Source organism: Oncorhynchus mykiss, unplaced genomic scaffold, assembly GCF_013265735.2.
Source record: "Oncorhynchus mykiss isolate Arlee unplaced genomic scaffold, USDA_OmykA_1.1 un_scaffold_226, whole genome shotgun sequence".
Lineage (NCBI taxonomy): Eukaryota > Metazoa > Chordata > Actinopteri > Salmoniformes > Salmonidae > Oncorhynchus > Oncorhynchus mykiss.
This window is the reverse complement of record NW_023493694.1, coordinates 76,445-100,951: the sequence shown is the minus strand read 5'-3', so window position 1 is coordinate 100,951 and position 24,507 is coordinate 76,445. Positions and strand designations below refer to the sequence as shown.

The following is a 24,507-nucleotide window of genomic DNA, read 5'->3' as shown; positions in this document are numbered from 1 at the left end:
ATGACTTATTCCATCCACTTGTTGTTTTAGTGTTCGGTGAAAACCCCCTTACAGAACGGATGTCCTGGCGTTGTCCTCCTTCAACTGCTGCACTTCCTCTGCTACCTTCTGACATGTCTTCAACGACACCTGACAAGACAAACACACGTCAAATCATCCCCGTACTAAACACTTTGACACCAATACTTCACCGTGGTTCTTAGTTCAGTGGGTTGAAACCACGCAGACAAACATTGGATAAGTGTCAGAACGAGGAGGATTTATTGTCCCGATCGATGATACTGTTACCTGTGTTTTCAGCAGGTCTTTCTGCAGTGCCGTATTCTCCTGTCTCAGCTGGACATTATCCACACACTGCTTCTCTGTTGTCTCTTCATAATAAAACAGTTTCAGAGGAAAAACCGAGTTACATACATCAGACAGTGGACTATTACAATGTGGGTATGAGGGTTTACAGAAAGTACAATTATAACCAGAGACGATACCTGCTACCATCTTCAGCTGGTCCTCAAGTCTCTTCTTTCTGGAGAACAGAGAAAAGAGATGTCAGCGGAACAAGAACCAAACCAAAATATGCTGTAAAATGTTCTTGATGAGTCTTACAGAGTCTCTGTGTTGTTGTTCTGCTCCTTCAGCCTCTCCACTTCCTCCAAAAGCTGCTGGGACAACTTCTCAGCGCTCTACAGGACAGAAACACAGCTCTGTTAGAGCTCTCCAGGACCATAGGACACAACTCTGTTAGAGCTCTACAGGACAGAAACACAGCTCTGTTAGAGCTCTCCAGGACCATAGGACACAACTCTGTTAGAGCTCTCCGGGACAATAGGACACAACTCTGTTAGAGCTCTCCAGGACACAACACTGTTAGAGCTCTCCGGGACAATAGGACACAACACTGTTAGAGCTCTCCAGGACCATAGGACACAACACTGTTAGAGCTCTCCGGGACAATAGGACACAACACTGTTAGAGCTCTCCAGGACCATAGGACACAACTCTGTTAGAGCTCTCCAGGACGCAACACTGGTAGAGCTCTCCAGGACCATAGGACACAACACTGTTAGAGCTCTCCAGGACCATAGGACACAACACTGTTAGAGCTCTCCAGGACAATAGGACACAACACTGTTAGAGCTCTCCGGGACAATAGGACACAACACTGTTAGAGCTCTCCAGGACCATAGGACACAACTCTGGTAGAGCTCTCCAGGACACAGCTCTGTTAGAGCTCTCCAGGACACAACTCTGTTAGAGCTCTCCAGGACACAACACTGTTAGAGCTCTCCAGGACAATAGGACACAGCTCTGTTAGAGCTCTCAGGGACAATAGGACACAACTCTGTTAGAGCTCTCCGGGACAATAGGACACACCACTGTTAGAGCTCTCCGGGACACAACACTGTTAGAGCTCTCCAGGACAATAGGACACACCACTGTTAGAGCTCTCCAGGACAATAGGACACACCACTGTTAGAGCTCTCCAGGACAATAGGACACAACTCTGTTAGAGCTCTCCAGGACACAACACTGTTAGAGCTCTCCAGGACACAACTCTGTTAGAGTTCTCCAGGACAATAGGACACAGCTCTGTTAGAGCTCTCCAGGACAATAGGACACAGCTCTGTTAGAGCTCTCCAGGACACAGCTCTGTTAGAGCTCTCCAGGACACAGCTCTGTCATGATGAGTAGAACGGAGCATTTCACATCTCTTACCTGCTTAGCCTCCAGCTCTGCCCGCACGGCTTCGTACTCCGCATGTTGCTTTCCCAGAGAAGCTACTTTCAACTGCAGATCATCAAGTTGTATACGCTGCTTACTGGTCTCCCTGGAACAATGTTGTGTGACAGAAACTAATGAACAACTTTATGTTGTCAACCATATAAGTTTCCATAACATGTCAAATACTCACAAAGACATAGACGAGCATTTAGTAAAGAGGAACTGGAGAAGTGAAATGTGTCATACCTCTGGGATGTCTGGAGCTGTAAACAAACTGTCAAGGAAAACACTTCATAATCCTGGAATTAAAGCAGAGGCCTTTTATCCAAAGCATTAATGCGTGCATACATTTTTAGGTACGGGTGGTTCTGGGAATCGAACACACTATCCTAGCGTTGCCAGCGCTACGCTCTATCAACTGAGCTAGACGAACACTTCTAACAACACTGACAGTAGTGCAATGGGGGTGGCAGGTAGCCTTGTGGGTAAGGCTGTTGGGCCAATGGGGGTGGCAGGTAGCCTTGTGGATAAGGCTGTTGGGCCAATGGGGTGGCAGGTAGCCTTGTGGATAAGGCTGTTGGGCCAATGGGGGTGGCAGGTAGCCTTGTGGATAAGGCTGTTGGGCCAATGGGGGTGGCAGGTAGCCTTGTGGATAAGACTGTTGGGCCAATGGGGGTGGCAGGTAGCCTTGTGGATAAGACTGTTGGGCCAATGGGGGTGGCAGGTAGCCTTGTGGATAAGGCTGTTGGGCCAATGGGGGTGGCAGGTAGCCTTGTGGATAAGACTGTTGGGCCAATGGGGGTGGCAGGTAGCCTTGTGGATAAGGCTGTTGGGCCAATGGGAGTGGCAGGTAGCCTTGTGGGTAGCCTTGTGGATAAGACTGTTGGGCCAATGGGGGTGGCAGGTAGCCTTGTGGATAAGGCTGTTGGGCCAAAGGGGGTGGCAGGTAGCCTTGTGGATAAGACTGTTGGGCCAATGGGGGTGGCAGGTAGCCTTGTGGATAAGGCTGTTGGGCCAATGGGGGTGGCAGGTAGCCTTGTGGATAAGACTGTTGGGCCAATGGGGGTGGCAGGTAGCCTTGTGGATAAGGCTGTTGGGCCAATGGGGGTGGCAGGTAGCCTTGTGGATAAGGCTATTGGGCCAATGGGGGTGGCAGGTAGCCTTGTGGATAAGGCTGTTGGGCCAATGGGGGTGGCAGGTAGCCTTGTGGATAAGGCTGTTGGGCCAATGGGGGTGGCAGGTAGCCTTTACCTCAGTAAGGTCACCCCCATAGAATTCTAATGGTCACCCCCATAGAATTCTAATGGTCACCCCCATAGAAGTCTAAATGGCCACTCCCATAGAAGTCTAAATGGCCACTCCCATAGAAGTCTAAATGGCCACTCCCATAGAAGTCTAAATGGCCACTCCCATAGAAGTCTAAATGGCCACTCCCATAGAAGTCTAAATGGCCACTCCCATAGAAGTCTAAATGGTCACTTCCACTAAGGACGAGGTCAGTACAATACATAATCACCTTGAACCTCTCATCCCACTGTAACCAGTGAAGTCAAAACAGACTTGTTATGATGGTGTTATATTGTAACACCAGTGAAGTCAAAACAGATTTATTATGATGGTGTTATCTTGTAACACCAGTGACAGGAGTGAGAGTAGTGAAGTTGGAAATAGTGGCCATTAGTACCAGAGCCAGCCAATCAGAACAGTTTTCTGTTCTGTTCATTCCAAGGGCGGCACTGAGACCTAATTAATGACTGAAGAGAGGCTGAAGAGCATGAATGGCTGAGACCTAACAACTGAAGAGAGGCTGAAGAGCATGAATGGCTGAGAACCTAATTAACGACTGAAGAGAGGCTGAAGAGCATGAATGGCTGAGACCTAATGAATGACTGAAGACAGGCTGAAGAGCATGAATGGCTGAGGCCTAATGAATGACTGAAGAGAGGCTGAAGAGCATGAATGGCTGAGACCTAATAAGTGAAGAGAGTGAATGGACTTTTGAAAGGATATCTTCACACTTCCCTTGATATTCACTCAGCAGGTGACTGAAAAAAAAAGAAAGTTAAACAGATTACATTAGTAGCCTACCGTTTCTAAAACATACTAGTGATTCACTCCACCTGTTACATTAAACATGGTAGGCCTAGCTACATAGCTACATGGTAGGCCTAGCTACATGGTAGGCCTAGCTACATAGCTACATGGTAGGCCTAGCTACATAGCTACATGGTAGGCCTAGCTACATAGCTACATGGTAGGCCTAGCTACATAGCTACATGGTAGGCCTAGCTACATAGCTACATGGTAGGCCTAGCTACATAGCTACATGGTAGGCCTAGCTACATAGCTACATGGTAGGCCTAGCTACATAGCTACATGGTAGGCCTAGCTACATAGCTACATGGTAGGCCTAGCTACATAGCTACATGGTAGGCCTAGCTACATAGCTACATGGTAGGCCTAGCTACATATGGTGTTTAACATTGTCATTTTCAGTTCCAAAACACAGCTAGCTACATCAGATGAGTCTAGATAGAGTCTATGGGTCGTAGTCAGTCAAACCAGGCACCGGGTCAATGACAACACTGTTGCTGCTCTGTGACATGTGTAGCAGACAGGCATATAGCTTTAACGTCGTGTCTGGCTCCGTTTCCACACAGATGTTTATTGACAAGTGGAATGAAACTGTCATCAGAATTCAGACAATGCAGGTTTGTTTTCAACTTCCAGGGAACCAGACTACAGAGTTTGATTGAATAGCCCCCACCCTGAGTATGTAGTTAGTTAGCTGTTTGATTGAATAGCCCCCACCCTGAGTATGTAGTTAGTTAGCTGTTTGATTGAATAGCCCCCACCCTGAGTATATATATGTAGTTAGCTGTTTGATTGAATAGCCCCCACCCTGAGTATGTAGTTAGCTGTTTGATTGAATAGCCCCCACCCTGAGTATATATGTAGTTAGTTAGCTGTTTGATTGAATAGCCCCCACCCTGAGTATATATGTAGTTAGCTGTTTGATTGAATAGCCCCCCACCCTGAGTATGTAGTTAACTGTTTGATTGAATAGCCCCCACCCTGAGTATATATATGTAGTTAGCTGTTTGATTGAATAGCCCCCCACCCTGAGTATGTAGTTAACTGTTTGATTGAATAGCCCCCCACCCTGAGTATATATATGTAGTTAGCTGTTTGATTGAATAGCCCCCCACCCTGAGTATGTAGTTAGCTGTTTGATTGAATAGCCCCCACCCTGAGTATATATATAGTTAGCTGTTTGATTGAATAGCCCCCACCCTGAGTATATATATGTAGTTAGCTGTTTGATTGAATAGCCCCCACCCTGAGTATGTAGTTAGCTGTTTGATTGAATAGCCCCCACCCTGAGTATATATATATATATATATAGTTAGCTGTTTGATTGAATAGCCCCCACCCTGAGTATATATGTAGTTAGCTGTTTGATTGAATAGCCCCCACCCTGAGTATGTAGTTAGCTGTTTGATTGAATAGCCCCCACCCTGAGTATATATATATATATATATAGTTAGCTGTTTGATTGAATAGCCCCCACCCTGAGTATATATATGTAGTTAGCTGTTTGATTGAATAGCCCCCACCCTGAGTATATATGTAGTTAGCTGTTTGATTGAATAGCCCCCACCCTGAGTATATAGTTAGTTAGCTGTTTGATTGAATAGCCCCCACCCTGAGTATATAGTTAGTTAGCTGTTTGATTGAATAGCCCCCCACCCTGAGTATGTAGTTAGCTGTTTGATTGAATAGCCCCCACCCTGAGTATATATATGTAGTTAGCTGTTTGATTGAATAGCCCCCCACCCTGAGTATATATATGTAGTTAGCTGTTTGATTGAATAGCCCCCCACCCTGAGTATATATGTAGTTAGCTGTTTGATTGAATAGCCCCCACCCTGAGTATGTAGTTAACTGTTTGATTGAATAGCCCCCCACCCTGAGTATATATATGTAGTTAGCTGTTTGATTGAATAGCCCCCCACCCTGAGTATATATATGTAGTTAGCTGTTTGACTGAATAGCCCCCACCCTGAGTATGTATGTAGTTAGCTGTTTGATTGAATAGCCCCCACCCTGAGTATATATATGTAGTTAGCTGTTTGATTGAATAGCCCCCACCCTGAGTATGTAGTTAACTGTTTGATTGAATAGCCCCCCACCCTGAGTATATATATGTAGTTAGCTGTTTGATTGAATAGCCCCCCACCCTGAGTATATATATGTAGTTAGCTGTTTGATTGAATAGCCCCCCACCCTGAGTATATATGTAGTTAGCTGTTTGATTGAATAGCCCCCCACCCTGAGTATGTAGTTAGCTGTTTGATTGAATAGCCCCCACCCTGAGTATATATATGTAGTTAGCTGTTTGATTGAATAGCCCCCCACCCTGAGTATGTAGTTAGCTGTTTGATTGAATAGCCCCCACCCTGAGTATATATATGTAGTTAGCTGTTTGATTGAATAGCCCCCACCCTGAGTATGTAGTTAACTGTTTGATTGAATAGCCCCCCACCCTGAGTATATATATGTAGTTAGCTGTTTGATTGAATAGCCCCCCACCCTGAGTATGTAGTTAGCTGTTTGATTGAATAGCCCCCCACCCTGAGTATATATGTAGTTAGCTGTTTGATTGAATAGCCCCCACCCTGAGTATGTAGTTAACTGTTTGATTGAATAGCCCCCCACCCTGAGTATATATGTAGTTAGCTGTTTGATTGAATAGCCCCCCACCCTGAGTATGTAGTTAACTGTTTGATTGAATAGCCCCCACCCTGAGTATGTATGTAGTTAGCTGTTTGATTGAATAGCCCCCACCCTGAGTATGTAGTTAGCTGTTTGATTGAATAGCCCCCACCCTGAGTATATATGTAGTTAGCTGTTTGATTGAATAGCCCCCCACCCTGAGTATGTAGTTAGCTGTTTGATTGAATAGCCCCCCACCCTGAGTATATATGTAGTTAGCTGTTTGATTGAATAGCCCCCACCCTGAGTATATATGTAGTTAGCTGTTTGATTGAATAGCCCCCCACCCTGAGTATGTAGTTAGCTGTTTGATTGACTAGCCCCCCACCCTGAGTATATATGTAGTTAGCTGTTTGATTGAATAGCCCCCCACCCTGAGTATATAGTTAGTTAGCTGTTTGATTGAATAGCCCCCACCCTGAGTATTTATGTAGTTAGCTGTTTGATTGAATAGCCCCCCACCCTGAGTATATAGTTAGTTAGCTGTTTGATTGAATAGCCCCCACCCTGAGTATTTATGTAGTTAGCTGTTTGATTGAATAGCCCCCCACCCTGAGTATATATATGTAGTTAGCTGTTTGATTGAATAGCCCCCACCCTGAGTATATAGTTAGTTAGCTGTTTGATTGAATAGCCCCCACCCTGAGTATATAGTTAGTTAGCTGTTTGATTGAATAGCCCCCACCCTGAGTATGTAGTTAGCTGTTTGATTGAATAGCCCCCACCCTGAGTATATATGTAGTTAGCTGTTTGATTGAATAGCCCCCCACCCTGAGTATATAGTTAGTTAGCTGTTTGATTGAATAGCCCCCCACCCTGAGTATATATGTAGTTAGCTGTTTGATTGAATAGCCCCCCACCCTGAGTATATAGTTAGTTAGCTGTTTGATTGAATAGCCCCCCACCCTGAGTATATATGTAGTTAGCTGTTTGATTGAATAGCCCCCACCCTGAGTATGTAGTTAGCTGTTTGATTGAATAGCCCCCACCCTGAGTATATATGTAGTTAGCTATTTGATTGAATAGCCCCCACCCTGAGTATGTATGTAGTTAGCTGTTTGATTGAATAGCCCCCACCCTGAGTATGTAGTTAGCTGTTTGATTGAATAGCCCCCCACCCTGAGTATATATATGTAGTTAGCTGTTTGATTGAATAGCCCCCACCCTGAGTATGTATGTAGTTAGCTGTTTGATTGAATAGCCCCCCACCCTGAGTATATATATGTAGTTAGCTGTTTGATTGAATAGCCCCCACCCTGAGTATGTAGTTAGCTGTTTGATTGAATAGCCCCCACCCTGAGTATATATGTAGTTAGCTGTTTGATTGAATAGCCCCCCACCCTGAGTATATAGTTAGTTAGCTGTTTGATTGAATAGCCCCCACCCTGAGTATATATATGTAGTTAGCTGTTTGATTGAATAGCCCCCCACCCTGAGTATATATGTAGTTAGTTAGCTGTTTGATTGAATAGCCCCCACCCTGAGTATATATATGTAGTTAGCTGTTTGATTGAATAGCCCCCACCCTGAGTATATATATGTAGTTAGCTGTTTGATTGAATAGCCCCCCACCCTGAGTATGTAGTTAGATAGCTGTTTGATTGAATAACCCCCACCCTGAGTATGTAGTTAGTTAGCTGTTTGATTGAATAGCCCCCACCCTGAGTATATAGTTAGTTAGCTGTTTGATTGAATAGCCCCCACCCTGAGTATATATATGTAGTTAGCTGTTTGATTGAATAGCCCCCACCCTGAGTATATAGTTAGTTAGCTGTTTGATTGAATAGCCCCCACCCTGAGTATATATATGTAGTTAGCTGTTTGATTGAATAGCCCCCACCCTGAGTATATATATGTAGTTAGCTGTTTGATTGAATAGCCCCCCACCCTGAGTATATATGTAGTTAGATAGCTGTTTGATTGAATAACCCCCACCCTGAGTATGTAGTTAGTTAGCTGTTTGATTGAATAGCCCCCCACCCTGAGTATGTAGTTAGTTAGCTGTTTGATTGAATAGCCCCCACCCTGAGTATATATATGTAGTTAGCTGTTTGATTGAATAGCCCCCCACCCTGAGTATATATGTAGTTAGCTGTTTGATTGAATAGCCCCCACCCTGAGTATGTATGTAGTTAGATAGCTGTTTGATTGAATAGCCCCCCACCCTGAGTATGTATGTAGTTAGCTGTTTGATTGAATAGCCCCCACCCTGAGTATATATGTAGTTAACTGTTTGATTGAATAGCCCCCACCCTGAGTATATATATGTAGTTAGTTGTTTGATTGAATAGCCCCCCACCCTGAGTATGTATGTAGTTAGATAGCTGTTTGATTGAATAGCCCCCCACCCTGAGTATGTATGTAGTTAGATAGCTGTTTGATTGAATAGCCCCCCACCCTGAGTATGTATGTAGTTAGCTGTTTGATTGAATAGCCCCCACCCTGAGTATATATATGTAGTTAGCTGTTTGATTGAATAGCCCCCACCCTGAGTATATATATGTAGTTAGCTGTTTGATTGAATAGCCCCCACCCTGAGTATGTATGTAGTTAGCTGTTTGATTGAATAGCCCCCACCCTGAGTATATATGTAGTTAGATAGCTGTTTGATTGAATAGCCCCCACCCTGAGTATGTAGTTAGCTGTTTGATTGAATAGCCCCCACCCTGAGTATGTAGTTAGCTGTTTGATTGAATAGCCCCCACCCTGAGTATATATATGTAGTTAGCTGTTTGATTGAATAGCCCCCACCCTGAGTATGTATGTAGTTAGCTGTTTGATTGAATAGCCCCCACCCTGAGTATATATGTAGTTAGCTGTTTGATTGAATAGCCCCCACCCTGAGTATATATGTAGTTAGATAGCTGTTTGATTGAATAGCCCCCACCCTGAGTATATATGTAGTTAGCTGTTTGATTGAATAGCCCCCACCCTGAGTATATATGTAGTTAGATAGCTGTTTGATTGAATAGCCCCCACCCTGAGTATATAGTTAGTTAGCTGTTTGATTGAATAGCCCCCACCCTGAGTATATATGTAGTTAGCAGTTTGATTGAATAGCCCCCACCCTGAGTATGTATGTAGTTAGCTGTTTGATTGAATAGCCCCCACCCTGAGTATATATGTAGTTAGCTGTTTGATTGAATAGCCCCCACCCTGAGTATATATGTAGTTAGCTGTTTGATTGAATAGCCCCCACCCTGAGTATGTATGTAGTTAGCTGTTTGATTGAATAGCCCCCACCCTGAGTATATATGTAGTTAGCTGTTTGATTGAATAGCCCCCACCCTGAGTATATATGTAGTTAGCTGTTTGATTGAATAGCCCCCACCCTGAGTATGTATGTAGTTAGCTGTGTTTTAGGGGCCTGTACAGCCTCATCACACAAGTCTAATAACGTTAGTTACTTACTCGGAGTCAATAGTTTTCTGTTTCAAAACCAGGAGAGCTGCCACATATTCGTTTAGGTTCTACAATGAGAGAGAGGATGGATTGTCCGTCAGTATAGTTGGGTGAAATATTATCTAACTATCTTTTTCTCCAGGTTTGAAGCAAGTTTAGACCAGTAGCCAGAGCTTTTCTCTCCTCACCTGGTGAAGCACAGTGCAGTTTTGACAGGCTCCAGTAGTTGCTCCTGAAGCGATTTTGGAAAGATTCTCCCCCGGCATCATGATAAGTCGTCACAGTTACTGTCCAATATCCCAAACTAGTAATGTCAAAATAAAACTACTGACATTAAAAACACAAACACTTGACAACAAATTCGGCATGACACAAACGCACTGTCCCACGTTGACTCAGGACCCAAAATATACACGGGGTTGTCTATAGAAATGCCGGTCTGAAAAAGTCAGACCTTAGCGATATATTTTTTCAGAATTTTTATATATTACATTTTTGTATTATTATTATAAACAACAAATCAATACAAAAAAAGTACATGGGGGAACACAAGCATATATAAAGAATATCCCAAGAACAATTGGGCTAGGGGAGGGGCTGGAGGCAGGGCTGGGGGCGGGGCTTGGGGGCACAATTATCACGTTACACAACGACCTCAAGGGGAATATACACGTTTATCATTCTAACAGTTTATTTGTTGTATTTAGTTGTCTTAAAATAAAGTTCCATTTATTTTTGTAATGTAAAATGTGGTGTTTTGTTTGTAAATTTACATTTGTGAATATGGCCAAAAGAATAATGAAATTAATTGTTTCAATTTATTTCTATCGTAGGTAAATAATCCAAGCAGTACATCTCTCCACAATAGTATAAAATCTTCATAAATGTGTTTGATTATAAATCTACTGATGTCTTGCCACAGATTCCTTAAATGCATAAAATACCGAAAAAGATACAACACTGTTTCTGGGTGGTCATTACAAAAGGTACAATTTGAATTTATATTTTCTTAAAATTTCTTCATGATATGGTGGTTGGCAGGATAATATTTATTAATAATTTTTAAAGAAACTTCCTTAATTTTGTTAATAAGTAGGTATGTGTGTGGCAATATCCAAACTTTTTTCCAACAGACATGATCAATAAAACCGTTCCAATATGGCACGACATAAGGAATAGATAGATACAACATCCTGTTGAAACAAGGTTCCTATAGTTCTATTGTTGTTGAATGGACCAACATGACATAAGGAATAGATACAACATCCTGTTGAAACAAGGTTCCTATAGTTCTATTGTTGTTGAATGGACCAACAGAAAAACTCATCTCTCCTGCTGATGGATGGTTAATTGTAGGTATGTTCTGAGGGTCAGGTCTTGACGGGGTCAGGTCTTGACGGAGTCAGGTCTTGACAGGGTCAGGTCTTGACGGGGTCAGGTCTTGACGGGGTCAGGTCTTGACGGGGTCAGGTCTTGACGGGGTCAGGTCTTGACGGGGTCAGGTCTTGACGGGGTCAGGTCTTGACGGAGTCAGGTCTTGACGGGGTCAGGTCTTGACGGGGTCAGGTCTTGACGGAGTCAGGTCTTGACGGGGTCAGGTCTTGACGGGGTCAGGTCTTGACGGGGTCAGGTCTTGACGGGGTCAGGTCTTGACGGGGTCAGGTCTTGACGGAGTCAGGTCTTGACGGGGTCAGGTCTTGACGGAGTCAGGTCTTGACGGGGTCAGGTCTTGACGGGGTCAGGTCTTGACGGGGTCAGGTCTTGACGGGGTCAGGTTCCTGAATAATACAGCAACACCAGAGGGAATGGCATCTAAAACAATCACAACACTTTTAGGTGTTACAGGGACCTTGTAAAGGAATAAGAATTCCTTATAACTAAGTAAAAGAGCCTCTGAATTTACCAGTTGGCACCAATAGCATATTATATCAGAACCAATATTCTAAAATCAAAGAGGTATTTTTATACAATATGTCCTGATTATTCCATATATAAAATCTGTGCTTATTAATTAAGGACCATGACAAGAAAACATGCTGATGAAAAACAGAGAGTTTCACTAGAAAACATGCTGATGAAAAACAGAGAGTTTCACTAGAAAACATGCTGATGAAAAACAGAGAGTTTCACTAGAAAACATGCTGATGAAAAACAGAGAGTTTCACTAGAAAACATGCTGATGAAAAACAGAGAGTTTCACTAGAAAACATGCTGATGAAAAACAGAGAGTTTCACTAGAACTTTGACAATATTCTAATTCCAAACCAACAGGACGTCAAGGCCACCGAAAGCAGAGAACACAGGAGTACAGTTCCACATAGAAGTGGGTCTTCTTAGGAATTGTTTTATCCAATTGATCTCAAAAGTATTATTTAAGGTAGTAAAGTCCAGAAAATTCAACCCACCATTCTCATGTGTTCATTACAACAGCTTTCCTAGCGTAACGGGTACGGTTTCTCCACAGAAAGTTGAAAAGCATCTGTTCTATCTCCTTGCTGATTTTACCGTCAAGATATAAAGATAGCGTATGTTAGTCTAGAGATACCTTCAGCCTTGGTTATTAGGACTCTTCCTTTTAAAGAGAAGTCCCTCTGTAGCCATTGATTTAGCTTCTTCTGTTTAAAAAATAATAAGATGGTTAAAATGTAGTAAGCCTGTAGACTTCTGATCCTTAGTGACGGTTATACCTAAATGTGTAATATATTCTTTCACTGGAAAACCATCATATGTCACAATCTTTGACAGCCATGAGTTCACATGTATTCATGTTAAGACATAATAAATGACACATCACATTGTTCGAATTGGTAATCTGACTAGTGTCTTTCAGAACAAGTGTAGTATCGTCAGCCAGCTGGCTTATAATAATTTCTTTACCATCTATGGAAATACCTTGTACTGGACTATTTAAATCATTTGTAAGAAGTTGGGTGATTAATAAAAACAGATACAGTGAGATAGGACAACTTGACCTAGTACCTCTCTTCAACTCAAATCTAGGTGAGGGCCCATGTTTCAGTTTGATAGAGCTGTTACCATTCGTATTGAGAGTTTTAATAGCCTTACAGAAAAAATCCCCAAAGCCAAATGTCTCAAGGGAGTGGAAGAGGAACTGATGCTCTACTGTGTCAAATGCTTTACAAAAATAATACGAAGCTATCCTCTGTTGTCAGGTCTGAGTAGTCAATAAAAATAATACGAAGCTATCCACTGTTGTCAGGTCTGAGTAGTCAATAAAAATAATACGAAGCTATCCTCTGTTATCAGGTCTGAGTAGTCAATAAAAATAATATGAAGCTATCCTCTGTTATCAGGTCTGAGTAGTCAATAAAAATAATATGAAGCTATCCTCTGTTATCAGGTCTGAGTAGTCAATAAAAATAATACGAAGCTATCCACTGTTGTCAGGTCTGAGTAGTCAATAAAAATAATACGAAGCTATCCTCTGTTATCAGGTCTGAGTAGTCAATAAAAATAATATGAAGCTATCCTCTGTTATCAGGTCTGAGTAGTCAATAAAAATAATATGAAGCTATCCTCTGTTATCAGGTCTGAGTAGTCAATAAAAATAATATGAAGTTATCTACTGTTATCAGGTCTGAGTAGTCAATAAAAATAATACGAAGCTATCCTCTGTTATCAGGTCTGAGTAGTCAATAAAAATAATACGAAGCTATCCTCTGTTATCAGGTCTGAGTAGTCAATAAAAATAATACGAAGCTATCCTCTGTTATCAGGTCTGAGTAGTCAATAAAAATAATATGAAGCTATCCACTGTTGTCAGGTCTGAGTAGTCAATAAAAATAATATGAAGTTATCTACTGTTATCAGGTCTGAGTAGTCAATAAAAATAATATGAAGCTATCCTCTGTTATCAGGTCTGAGTAGTCAATAAAAATAATACGAAGCTATCCTCTGTTATCAGGTCTGAGTAGTCAAGCTTGTCTAATACTAGTCTGATATTGTTAGAAATATGTCTGTTCCTCATAAAGCCAGACTGTGTTTCATCCATGACTGCATCCAGGACTTCTTTAATTATTTGTGCAAGTAGTAAGGCTAATATCTTGTAGTCATTATTGTGTCTGGAACCTGTTTTGTTACTCCAAGCGAATGATCTGTCGGCCAGAAACCTCTCTCTCCATATATCAGTAAGATCAAACTTTTCCGTAAAAAAGTATTAAACCCAAATTCTGATTGGTTGGCCTACCTGGGGGCCATCTATCAGATGAATTATTTATAATAATGTTAAAGTCCCCTCCTATCAATAATAACGAATTGGGACATTTAGATAACCAATGAAGTATGTTTCTCTACAGATTCAAGCAACTCATCATTCTCATGTTTGGTGTTGTACCCCTAGAAGTTTACAGTAATGAGCGTAATGTCATTGTAACTGATGACAGGATAAATAAAGTGACCAAAGGGGTCACAGTCCGAGTGTAGAATATTACCACCAGCGCGACTCCTAAAATATATATATATTTTTTCGAAGTTGTTTAGCAAATTAAAATAAGGCCTTGTGCTTCACATTGTTTCGTAACCCCCAGACCTTTGCATTTTTAAAATCAGTTTCTAAACCCAGAGGCGCTGCATTGCGAGACTTGTGGGAACGCTTGGGAAGTGGACCACATATGATCCATTATATTGATAGGTGAGATTTAGGACTTTGTGGCTGTGGTAACTAGTGACGACCAGGCACAATTTCGAAGTGTTTTTCCAAAGTTGCCGGGATGTCACGTGTCCTAGTTATATCAGTACCCTCATAGCTACCTAATCATTACGAAACGTCTATTCGATTAAATAAGCCACACGTAACAAATAAGCCATTAGATTTTTTGTTAACCAAATTCGACACTCTCTCATTGATCTCCATAAAAATACTTATCGCTTGGTGAGCGGAAACAACGCCACTTACTGGAGAAGACAGATTTTGGTCCCAGCTTCGCCTCTCCCTCTCAGAGAAGACCAAGCAGGACGTTCTTCTTCTTCGGTGGAGTTTAACGGCGGTTGGCATCCAATATGTTGCATTACCGCCACCAACTGAACTATAGTATAAATCCATTCAACTTTGTGACGGAAAAAGGGGAAACGGGAAAAATACAATATACATTTAAATGTTTGAATTAACCCTTATTTTACAGGGTAAGTTGACTGAGAACACATTCTAATTTACAGCAATGACCTGGGGAATAGTTACAGGCGAGAGGAGGGGGGATGAATGAGCCAATTGTAAACTGGGGATTATTAGGTGGCCGTGATGGTACCAACTAGCCCTCATTAAAACCCACCACCTTATTCCACTACTTTAACCCCATCTAATCCTACCCCAGGCCAACGACCTGAGAGGACAGACCTTGTTCCACTAGAGGACGGACTTCATTCCACAAGCGGACAAACCTTATTCCACTAGAGAGGACAGACCTTATTCCACTAGAGAGGACAGATCTTATTCCACTAGAGAGGACAGACCTTATTCCACTAGAGAGGACAGACCTTATTCCACTAGAGAGGACAGACCTTATTCCACTAGAGAGGACAGACCTTATTCCACTAGAGAGGACAGACCTTATTCCACTAGAGAGGACAGACCTTATTCCACTAGAGAAGACGGACCTTATTCCACTAGAGAGGACAGACCTTATTCCACTAGAGAAGACAGACCTTATTCCACTACTTTAACCATATCTGATCCTACTTCAGGCCAACGACCTGAGAGGACAGGACACCACCACCCAGCACACCCTGTAACTCTCCTGAAGTCAAATCTCCTACCCCCAAGTAATTCTCTGCAGCTGCCACCCCTTCATCTATTGTCTGTGACTTACGTTCCATCTCTGCTGTACAGTTGATAACCGTTGCTATGAACGCTGAGAAGCCAACCTTACTGAAACATATATCACTCATTGGCCGATCCCTCTGTTCTGGCAGAGATCTACTATTCACAGGGATCCTCTCAGAAACCCACAGCCTTGATCCGCCCTCCTATACTTCCTTCACTGCCTCAGCATACCACATCTCCTGCACTACTCTGACCCTGGTCACCTCAACCTGCCTCAACATACCACATATCCTGCACTACTCTGACCCTGGTCACCTCAACATACCACATCTCCTGCACTACTCTGACCCTGGTCACCTCAACATACCACATCTCCTGCACTACTCTGACCCTGGTCACCTCAACCTGCCTCAACATACCACATATCCTGCACTACTCTGACCCTGGTCACCTCAACATACCACATCTCCTGCACTACTCTGACCCTGGTCACCTCAACATACCACATCTCCTGCACTACTCTGACCCTGGTCACCTCAACCTGCCTCAACATACCACATATCCTGCACTACTCTGACCCTGGTCACCTCAACATACCACATCTCCTGCACTACTCTGACCCTGGTCACCTCAACCTGCCTCAACATACCACATATCCTGCACTACTCTGACCCTGGTCACCTCAACATACCACATCTCCTGCACTACTCTGACCCTGGTCACCTCAACCTGCCTCAACATACCACATCTCCTGCACTACTCTGACCCTGGTCACCTCAACATACCACATCTCCTGCACTACTCTGACCCTGGTCACCTCAACCTGCCTCAACATACCACATCTCCTGCACTACTCTGACCCTGGTCACCTCAACATACCACATCTCCTGCACTACTCTGACCCTGGTCACCTCAACCTGCCTCAACATACCACATCTCCTGCACTACTCTGACCCTGGTCACCTCAACATACCACATCTCCTGCACTACTCTGACCCTGGTCACCTCAACCTACCACATATCCTGCACTACTCTGACCCTGGTCACCTCAGCATACCACATCTCCTGCACTACTCTGACCCTGGTCACCTCAGCATACCACATCTCCTGCACTACTCTGACCCTGGTCACCTCAACATACCACATCTCCTGCTCTACTCTGACCCTGGTCACCTCAACCTGCCTCAACATACCACATTTCCTACACTACTCTGACCCTGGTCACCTCAACCTGCCTCAACATACCACATATCCTGCACTACTCTGACCCTGGCCACCTCAACATACCAAATCTCCTGCACTACTCTGACCCTGGCCACCTCAACCTGCCTCAACATACCACATATCCTGCACTACTCTGACCCTGGCCACCTCAACATACCACATCTCCTGCACTACTCTGACCCTGGCCACCTCAACATACCACATCTCCAGCACTACTCTGACCCTGGCCACCTCAACCTGCCTCTCTCACCTTTAATCACTCCACTTGTATTGTGCAACAGCTAATAACAGTGAATTGTACTAAAATGTTAGTGTTACAATAATTATTTAATCTATTTTAATTACGTAGTATATAATATCAGCCATTGCTTAGAACATTACTCTCTCTATTTTACATAGTTTCCCGATGAGGGCTTTTATTTTGAAGCCCAAAACCGGAAGTGACGTTGACTCTACGTCCTGTTTTCTAAACGCAAAGAATACACTGCTAGTTTATAAGCTTAATTTAGCTATTCACTACGAAGTTTAAAATGTCTAGAATAGAACTATTACGGTCGTTTTTCAACCAGAGATTAGCAGCTGCTGCCGAAGAGATATTCCGGGTCGTGGAGAAAACGATAGCCGAGTACCAGGACGAGATGTCCCGCTCGGAAGAGAGGAACAGCCGTCTACAGAAGCTGCTCGATATCACTATTAAACCAGAAATAAAGTTGTATAGAGCAGGTTTGTGAATGATTTACTAGGTATGTTTACATTGTTAGTAGGTAGATGTTCGTTAGCTTCTAGATGCCGTCGCCCCCTCAGTGGACCAGGGCCCTTATCCACAAAGCATCTCAGAGTAGGAGTATCTGATCTGGGATCCGTTTTCCCGTTAGATTATATCGACAGATCCCAGATCAGCACTGCTGCTCTGTGATGCTTTGTGTTGATGTGCCCAGAGTTAATGTTGTGTTTCCCCGTTCATAGACGCTAATTAATTTCAGATCCCAGATCAGCAGTGCCTATTGATGAGTTTCAATCTTCCGGGTGGGTTTTGTTGTTCGGTCTGAAGGAGAACAAACATAGCTTGGGATACGGTTTTGGAAACAAGGAACGTATCTTTTATATCAGCAATAAATACTTTTTCAAAAAGCATAAGGTTAAATAGAGTACCACAGTGTGAGTCATAATACCCATAAAACCTAGCAGTCAAAAAAAGGAAATGGTTCCAATTGTTTTTCCACAATGTTTCCCATAGTGGATTTTAGAAACATTTAAATTAAGGGTGGTGTTTCGTGTAGGCCTACCCTGGGGTAACATTTAGATAATAATGTAAATGAAAGGGATAACGAATCCAGTTTAACGAATCCAGTTTGTGTCATCTGTTTCGGGAAAGTACCAGCGTAACTCCGATGCTTCGCTATATCACATTTGACATTGTCCGTTAGCTCGAGTTAATTTACACACAAAATCCTGCAGTGATGGAAAGACCTGTGTGTTTTTAATGCAGACAGAGAAGAGCTCATTCAGGTCAGAAAAAAACATCCCCCAGATAGGCCAGTCGTGTGAGAAACTCGTCATCATGCAAGCAGTCAGACAAGTGAAAACTATGGTCAGTAAAGAAAACTTTAAGCTCGTCTCTCAATAAAAAAAAAACGTGCCAATACTTTCCCCCTTGATAATCAGCGCTCTTCTGTATGTTGTAAAACGGTCACATGGTCGCTGCCCATATCATTGCAAAGTGCAGAAAATATACGAGAGTTCAGGGGTCTTGCTTTAACAAAGTTAACCATTTTCACTGTAGTGTCCAAAACGTCTTTCAAGCTGTCAGGCATTCCCTTGGCAGCAAGAGCCTCTTAGTGGATGCTGCAGTGTACCCAAGAGCCTCTCGGTGGATGCTGCAGTCTACCCAAGAGCCTCTCAGGGGATGCTGCAGTCTACCCAAGAGCCTCTCAGGGGATGCTGCAGTCTACCCAAGAGCCTCTCAGGGGATGCTGCAGTCTACCCAAGAGCCTCTAGGTTGATGCTGCAGTCTACCCAAGAGCCTCCCGGTGGATGTTGCAGTCTACCCAAGAGCCTCTCGGGGGATGCTGTAGTGTACCCAAGAGCCTCTCGGTGGATGTTATAGTCTACCCAAGAGCCTCTAGGTTGATGCTGCAGTCTACCCAAGAGCCTCTAGGTTGATACTGCAGTCTACCCAAGAGCCTTTAGGTTGATACTGCAGTCTACCCAAGAGCCTCTAGGTGGATGCTGCAGTCTACCCAAGAGCCTTTAGGTTGATACTGCAGTCTACCCAAGAGCCTCCCGGTGGATGCTGCAGTGTACCCAAGAGCCTCTAGGTTGATACTGCAGTCTATCCAAGAGCCTCTCGGTGGATGCTGCAGTTTACCCAAGAGCCTCTTGGTGGATGCTGCAGTGTACCCAAGAGCCTCCCGGTGGATGCTGCAGTGTACCCAAGAGCCTCTAGGTTGATACTGCAGTCTACCCAAGAGCCTCTAGGTTGATACTGCAGTTTACCCAAGAGCCTCTTGGTGGATGCTGCAGTGTACCCAAGAGCCTCCCGGTGGATGCTGCAGTGTACCCAAGAGCCTCTAGGTTGATACTGCAGTCTACCCAAGAGCCTCTAGGTTGATACTGCAGTTTACCCAAGAGCCTCTTGGTGGATGCTGCAGTGTACCCAAGAGCCTCCCGGTGGATGCTGCAGTGTACCCAAGAGCCTCTAGGTTGATACTGCAGTCTACCCAAGAGCCTCTAGGTTGATACTGCAGTTTACCCAAGAGCCTCTCGGTGGATGCTGCAGTGTACCCAAGAGCCTCTCGGTAGATGTTGCAGTGTACCCAAGAGCCTCTTGGTGGATGCTGCAGTGTACCCAAGAGCCTCCCGGTGGATGTTGCAGTGTACCCAAGAGCCTCTTGGTGGATGCTGCAGTGTACCCAAGAGCCTCCCGGTAGATGTTGCAGTGTACCCAAGAGCCTCTTGGTGGATGCTGCAGTGTACCCAAGAGCCTCCCGGTGGATGCTGCAGTCTACCCAAGAGCCTCTCGGGGGATGCTGTAGTGTACCCAAGTGGCGTCGGGAGCAACTGTTGCAGGCGTGTTACCACTCCACTATGTCTCCCTGTTATGGCTTTTACACCATCAGTACAGATACCAACATGAGCAGCAGCTACGTCTGGCTCCATACAGACCGTTAGTGGAATTACCACGAGAGAGTAACGGTTAATGTGATTGGATGTTAATTACTTGGCTAGGCTACCCGGTTAATGTGATTGTATGTTAATTACTTGGCTAGGCCACCTGTATTTGACATTGTGTTGTTATTTCGCTATTTTTGTCAGTGGAACAAGGCTCCTCACCCAAATGTAGAGCCCCGTTGGAAAATATAAGTGGACTGTTTGAAAATGGGAATCACATTTTCATTTGGCGTATCTCCGTTTGGGAATACCTGTTCTGATCTCTGTCTCTGCTTCCTTCCTTCCAGACACCCAGCTGCAGCAGCTCCCAGCCTGTGGAGAACAGGTTCCCTCTGAGCAGGAGGAGTGGATCCACAGTCTGGGGCAGGAGGATCCACAGTCTGGGCCAGGAGGATCCACAGTCTGGAGCAGGAGGATCCACAGTCTGGGGCAGGAGGATCCACAGCCCGTTCACATTAAAGAGGAACAGCAGGAACTCTGGACCAGTCTGGGGGAAGGTCAGGAGTCTGACACCACAGAGTTCATATTCACTTCCGCTTGTGTGCAAAGTGACTGTAATCAGGACCCACCTCAGCCCTCACATCTCTACCAGACCCAGAGTACCAGCACCTCATATGAACAGTTGAAAAGAGGAACTACAGAGGACCGCCAACTATTAGAGACACCCAGTGCTTCTCAGCCCGTCTCTGCAGGGAAGTCGATCCATCCTAGTTCTCCCTCTAAGAGTCGCTGTAAGGTGTGTGGGAAAATGTTTCTCATGAAAAGCTATTTCTTTAAACATGTGAGAATGCACACCAAGATGAGAGAACGTGTCTGTGGGGTGTGTGGAAAACAGGTTGAGTTAGAGGCTCTAAAAGATCACGTTCAAGCTCACATCGATGCTCAGTTTACTTGTCAGTTCTGCAGTAAGTGTTTCACTAAGAATAATGCTCTGAGGTTACACATGAGGATCCACACAGGGGAGAAACCCTACCGCTGTTCTGTCTGCGGCAGAGGGTTCGCAGGAGCAACCAATCTAACCAATCACATGAGGATCCACACAGGGTATAAACCCCACCGCTGTACTGAGTGTGGACGGTGTTTCTCTGTCCTGGGTCATCTCCAGACACACATGAGGAGCCACACGGGGGAGAAACCCTACCGGTGTACTGTCTGTGGTAAAGGGTTTAGTGTGAGCTGCAACCTGACGCAGCACATGATGATACACACAGGGGAGAGACCTTACCACTGTCCTGACTGTCAGAAAGGATTCATCACCATGGTCCGGCTGAGGAGACATCAGATCGCTGTTCACATGCAGGGAGCAATGTTCTTCTGTAATGAGCAACAGCTGTAAAAGCATGCAGGCCTTGAAACACACAGTAGAGTACAGAGAGAGAGACAGCGATGACATGATGAGCCCTGACGTAAGACACAGAGAGACAGCGATGACATGATGAGCCCTGACGTAAGACACAGAGAGACAGCGATGACATGATGAGCCCTGACGTAAGACACAGAGAGACAACGATAACATGATGAGCCCTGACGTAAGACACAGAGAGACAGCGATGACGTAAGACACAGAGAGACAGCGATGACATGATGAGCCCTGACGTAAGACACAGAGAGACAGCGATGACATGATGACCCCTGACGTAAGACACAGAGAGACAGCGATGACATGATGAGCCCTGACGTAAGACACAGAGAGACAGCGATGACATGATGAGCCCTGACGTAAGACACAGAGAGACAGCGATGACATGATGAGCCCTGACGTAAGACATAGAGACAGCGATGACATGATGAGCCCTGACGTAAGACACAGAGACAGCAATGACATGATGTGCCCTGACGTAAGACACAGAGAGACAGCGATGACATGATGAGCCCTGACGTAAGACACAGAGACAGAGAGACAGCGATGACATGATGAGCCCTGACGTAAGACACAGAGACAGAGAGACAGCGATGACATGATGAGCCCTGACGTAAGACACAGAGAGACAGCGATGACGTAAGACACACAGAGAGACTAGCTTCCACCTGTAAGAGGAGACTTCTTGGTGAATAAGACATGACTGAACTGCTGGACTTCAGATTTAACAGAGAAGTTGGTGGACCGTATCTTCTGAGCAACAGAAGTCCCTGATCATTAGTTAGAACAGTTGGTTCTCAGACTGTTTGGGGCCTGGGACCCCTTCTGTGTGAGTAAATTCATCAGGGACACCCTCATCAGAACACAACTAGAGTGAGATATGAAATAGCATACAAGGAATTTTACTGTGACTTTGGCAGTGCATTGTGGGACAAACCAAGTCCCCGGGAAGGAACATTTTAAAAGGCATCACAGAAAGAAATGAGCAGTTTTCAAGCTAATTTCCATGTACTGTCATCTGTTGTTGAGAGTAAAACATATTGTTTATATACTGTCACCTGTATTGTCACATCTGCTTAATATTGCTAACCTTAAATCTACAATGATTGGGGATCTTTCACTATTCTACCTATTTGACTTTAACTTGAGAATAAAATGTGTTGTTTTAAATAGTGTAATCTGCTGTAATGTGTCATGTATATCTGCTTAATGTTGCTTTGGGGATGTGTCTCTATGTTGTGGTACATTGGGGAAGTTGGGAGAGACACGGTGACATCGTAACTCTTCCTGTGTTAAGTCCCTGATCCTGTGGTTAACCACGATCCATTCTGCCGCTCGTCTGGACAGAAAGAAAGGGCTCTAGAATGTTAACAATGGAAGCCTTGACAACAGCCCTAAATCACCCTCGGGAACATTCAGAGGACAGAGACCTCTTAGAGGAGTCGTTGGTGAGAGAGAGAGCTCTTAGAGGAGTCGTTGGTTAGAGAGAGCTCTTAGAGGAGTCGTTGGTGAGAGAGAGAGCTCTTAGAGGAGTCGTTGGTGAGAGAGAGAGCTCTTAGAGGAGTCGTTGGTTAGAGAGAGAGCTCTTAGAGGAGTCGTTGGTTAGAGAGAGAGAGCTCTTAGAGGAGTTGTTGGTTAGAGAGAGCTCTTAGAGGAGTCGTTGGTTAGAGAGAGCTCTTAGAGGAGTCGTTGGTTAGAGAGAGAGCTCTTAGAGGAGTCGTTGGTTAGAGAGAGCTCTTAGAGGAGTCGTTGGTTAGAGCCCACCCCAAACCCCCACACTAGGCCCCCCCAAACCCCCACACTAAGCCCACCCCATATATGAGTGTGAAAGCCTCCTAACTCAGAACCAACCCAGGATCCCTCCTAACTCAGAACCAACCCAGGACCCCTCCTAACTCAGAATCAACCCAGGACACAGGACCCCTCCTAACTCAGAACCAACCCAGGACACAGGACCCCTCCTAACTCAGAACCAACCCAGGACCCCTCCTAACTCAGAACCAGCCCAGGACCCCTCCTAACTCAGAACCAGCCCAGGACCCCTCCTAACTCAGAACCAAGCCAGGACCCCTCCTAACTCAGAACCAAGCCAGGACCCCTCCTAACTCAGAACCAACCCAGGACCCCTCCTAACTCAGAACCAACCCAGAACCCCTCCTAACTCAGAACCAACCCAGGACCCCTCCTAACTAAAAACCAGCCCAGGACCCCTCCTAACTCAGAACCAACCCAGGACCCCTCCTAACTAGGAACCAGCCCAGGACCCCTCCTAACTCAGAACCAACCCAGGACCCCTCCTAACTCAGAGCCAACCCAGGACCCCTCCTAACTCAGAACCAACCCAGGACCCCTCCTAACTCAGAACCAGCCCAGGACCCCTCCTAACTCAGAACCAGCCCAGGACCCCTCCTAACTCAGAACCAACCCAGGACCCCTCCTAACTCAGAACCAGCCCAGGACCCCTCCTAACTCAGAACCAACCCAGGACCAAGGACCCCTCCTAACTCAGAACCAACCCAGGACCCCTCCTAACTCAGAACCAACCCAGGACCCCTCCTAACTCAGAACCAACCCAGGACCCCTCCTAACTAAAAACCAGACCAGGACCCCTCCTAACTCAGAACCAACCCAGGACCCCTCCTAACTCAGAACCAGCCCAGGACCCCTCCTAACTCAGAACCAGCCCAGGACCCCTCCTAACTCAGAACCAGCCCAGGACCCCTCCTAACTCAGAACCAACCCAGGACCCCTCCTAACTCAGAACCAACCCAGGACCCCTCCTAACTCAAAACCAGCCCAGGACCCCTCCTAACTCAGAACCAGCCCAGGACCCCTCCTAACTCAGAACCAACCCAGGACCAAGGACCCCTCCTAACTCAGAACCAACCCAGGACCCCTCCTAACTCAGAACCAACCCAGGACCCCTCCTAACTCAGAACCAACCCAGGACCCCTCCTAACTAAAAACCAGACCAGGACCCCTCCTAACTCAGAACCAACCCAGGACCCCTCCTAACTCAGAACCAGCCCAGGACCCCTCCTAACTCAGAACCAACCCAGGACCCCTCCTAACTCAG

General features: G+C 45.0%; 2 protein-coding genes across 9 annotated transcripts in view; one reads left to right on the top strand and one right to left on the bottom strand.

The window, feature by feature from the left end:
- Nucleotides 1-10,324, bottom strand: part of ice1 (KIAA0947-like (H. sapiens)) — a 36,642-nt gene extending 26,318 nt beyond the window's left edge. For 5 of the 6 annotated variants that reach the window (XM_036973233.1, XM_036973237.1, XM_036973236.1 and 2 more), the window contains exons 1-9: nt 10,086-10,322; nt 9,907-9,965; nt 3,730-3,764; nt 1,966-1,984; nt 1,714-1,825; nt 604-680; nt 486-523; nt 289-371; nt 53-129 (exon numbers count right to left, since the gene is read on the bottom strand). In XM_036973233.1, the coding sequence (XP_036829128.1) occupies nt 53-129; nt 289-371; nt 486-523; nt 604-680; nt 1,714-1,825; nt 1,966-1,984; nt 3,730-3,764; nt 9,907-9,965; nt 10,086-10,166 (581 nt within the window). In that variant the 5' untranslated portion in view covers nt 10,167-10,322. Of the gene's footprint in view, nt 1-52; nt 130-288; nt 372-485; nt 524-603; nt 681-1,713; nt 1,826-1,965; nt 1,985-3,729; nt 3,765-9,906; nt 9,966-10,085 lie in introns of all 6 variants that reach the window. The other variant, XM_036973238.1, reaches the window with a different exon arrangement.
- A 6,995-nt stretch (nt 10,325-17,319) lies between these two features.
- LOC110513695 (zinc finger protein 239) lies at nt 17,320-22,609 on the top strand. 3 transcript variants are annotated; one of them, XR_005042079.1, is made up of 3 exons: nt 17,320-17,623; nt 20,359-21,462; nt 21,504-22,609. XR_005042079.1 is itself a non-coding variant. In XM_036973247.1 (3 exons), the coding sequence occupies exons 2-3, from the start codon at nt 17,908-17,910 to the stop codon at nt 21,405-21,407; spliced, it is 1,068 nt and encodes a 355-aa protein (XP_036829142.1). In that variant the 5' UTR covers nt 17,320-17,623; nt 17,867-17,907; the 3' UTR covers nt 21,408-22,609. The 3 variants fall into 3 exon arrangements, 2 of the variants coding, with proteins under 2 accessions (XP_036829142.1, XP_036829141.1); XM_036973247.1 differs by adding an exon at nt 17,867-17,926 and having other exon boundaries at nt 20,359-22,609; XM_036973246.1 differs by having other exon boundaries at nt 20,359-22,609.
- Nucleotides 22,610-24,507: the final 1,898 nt, after the last annotated feature.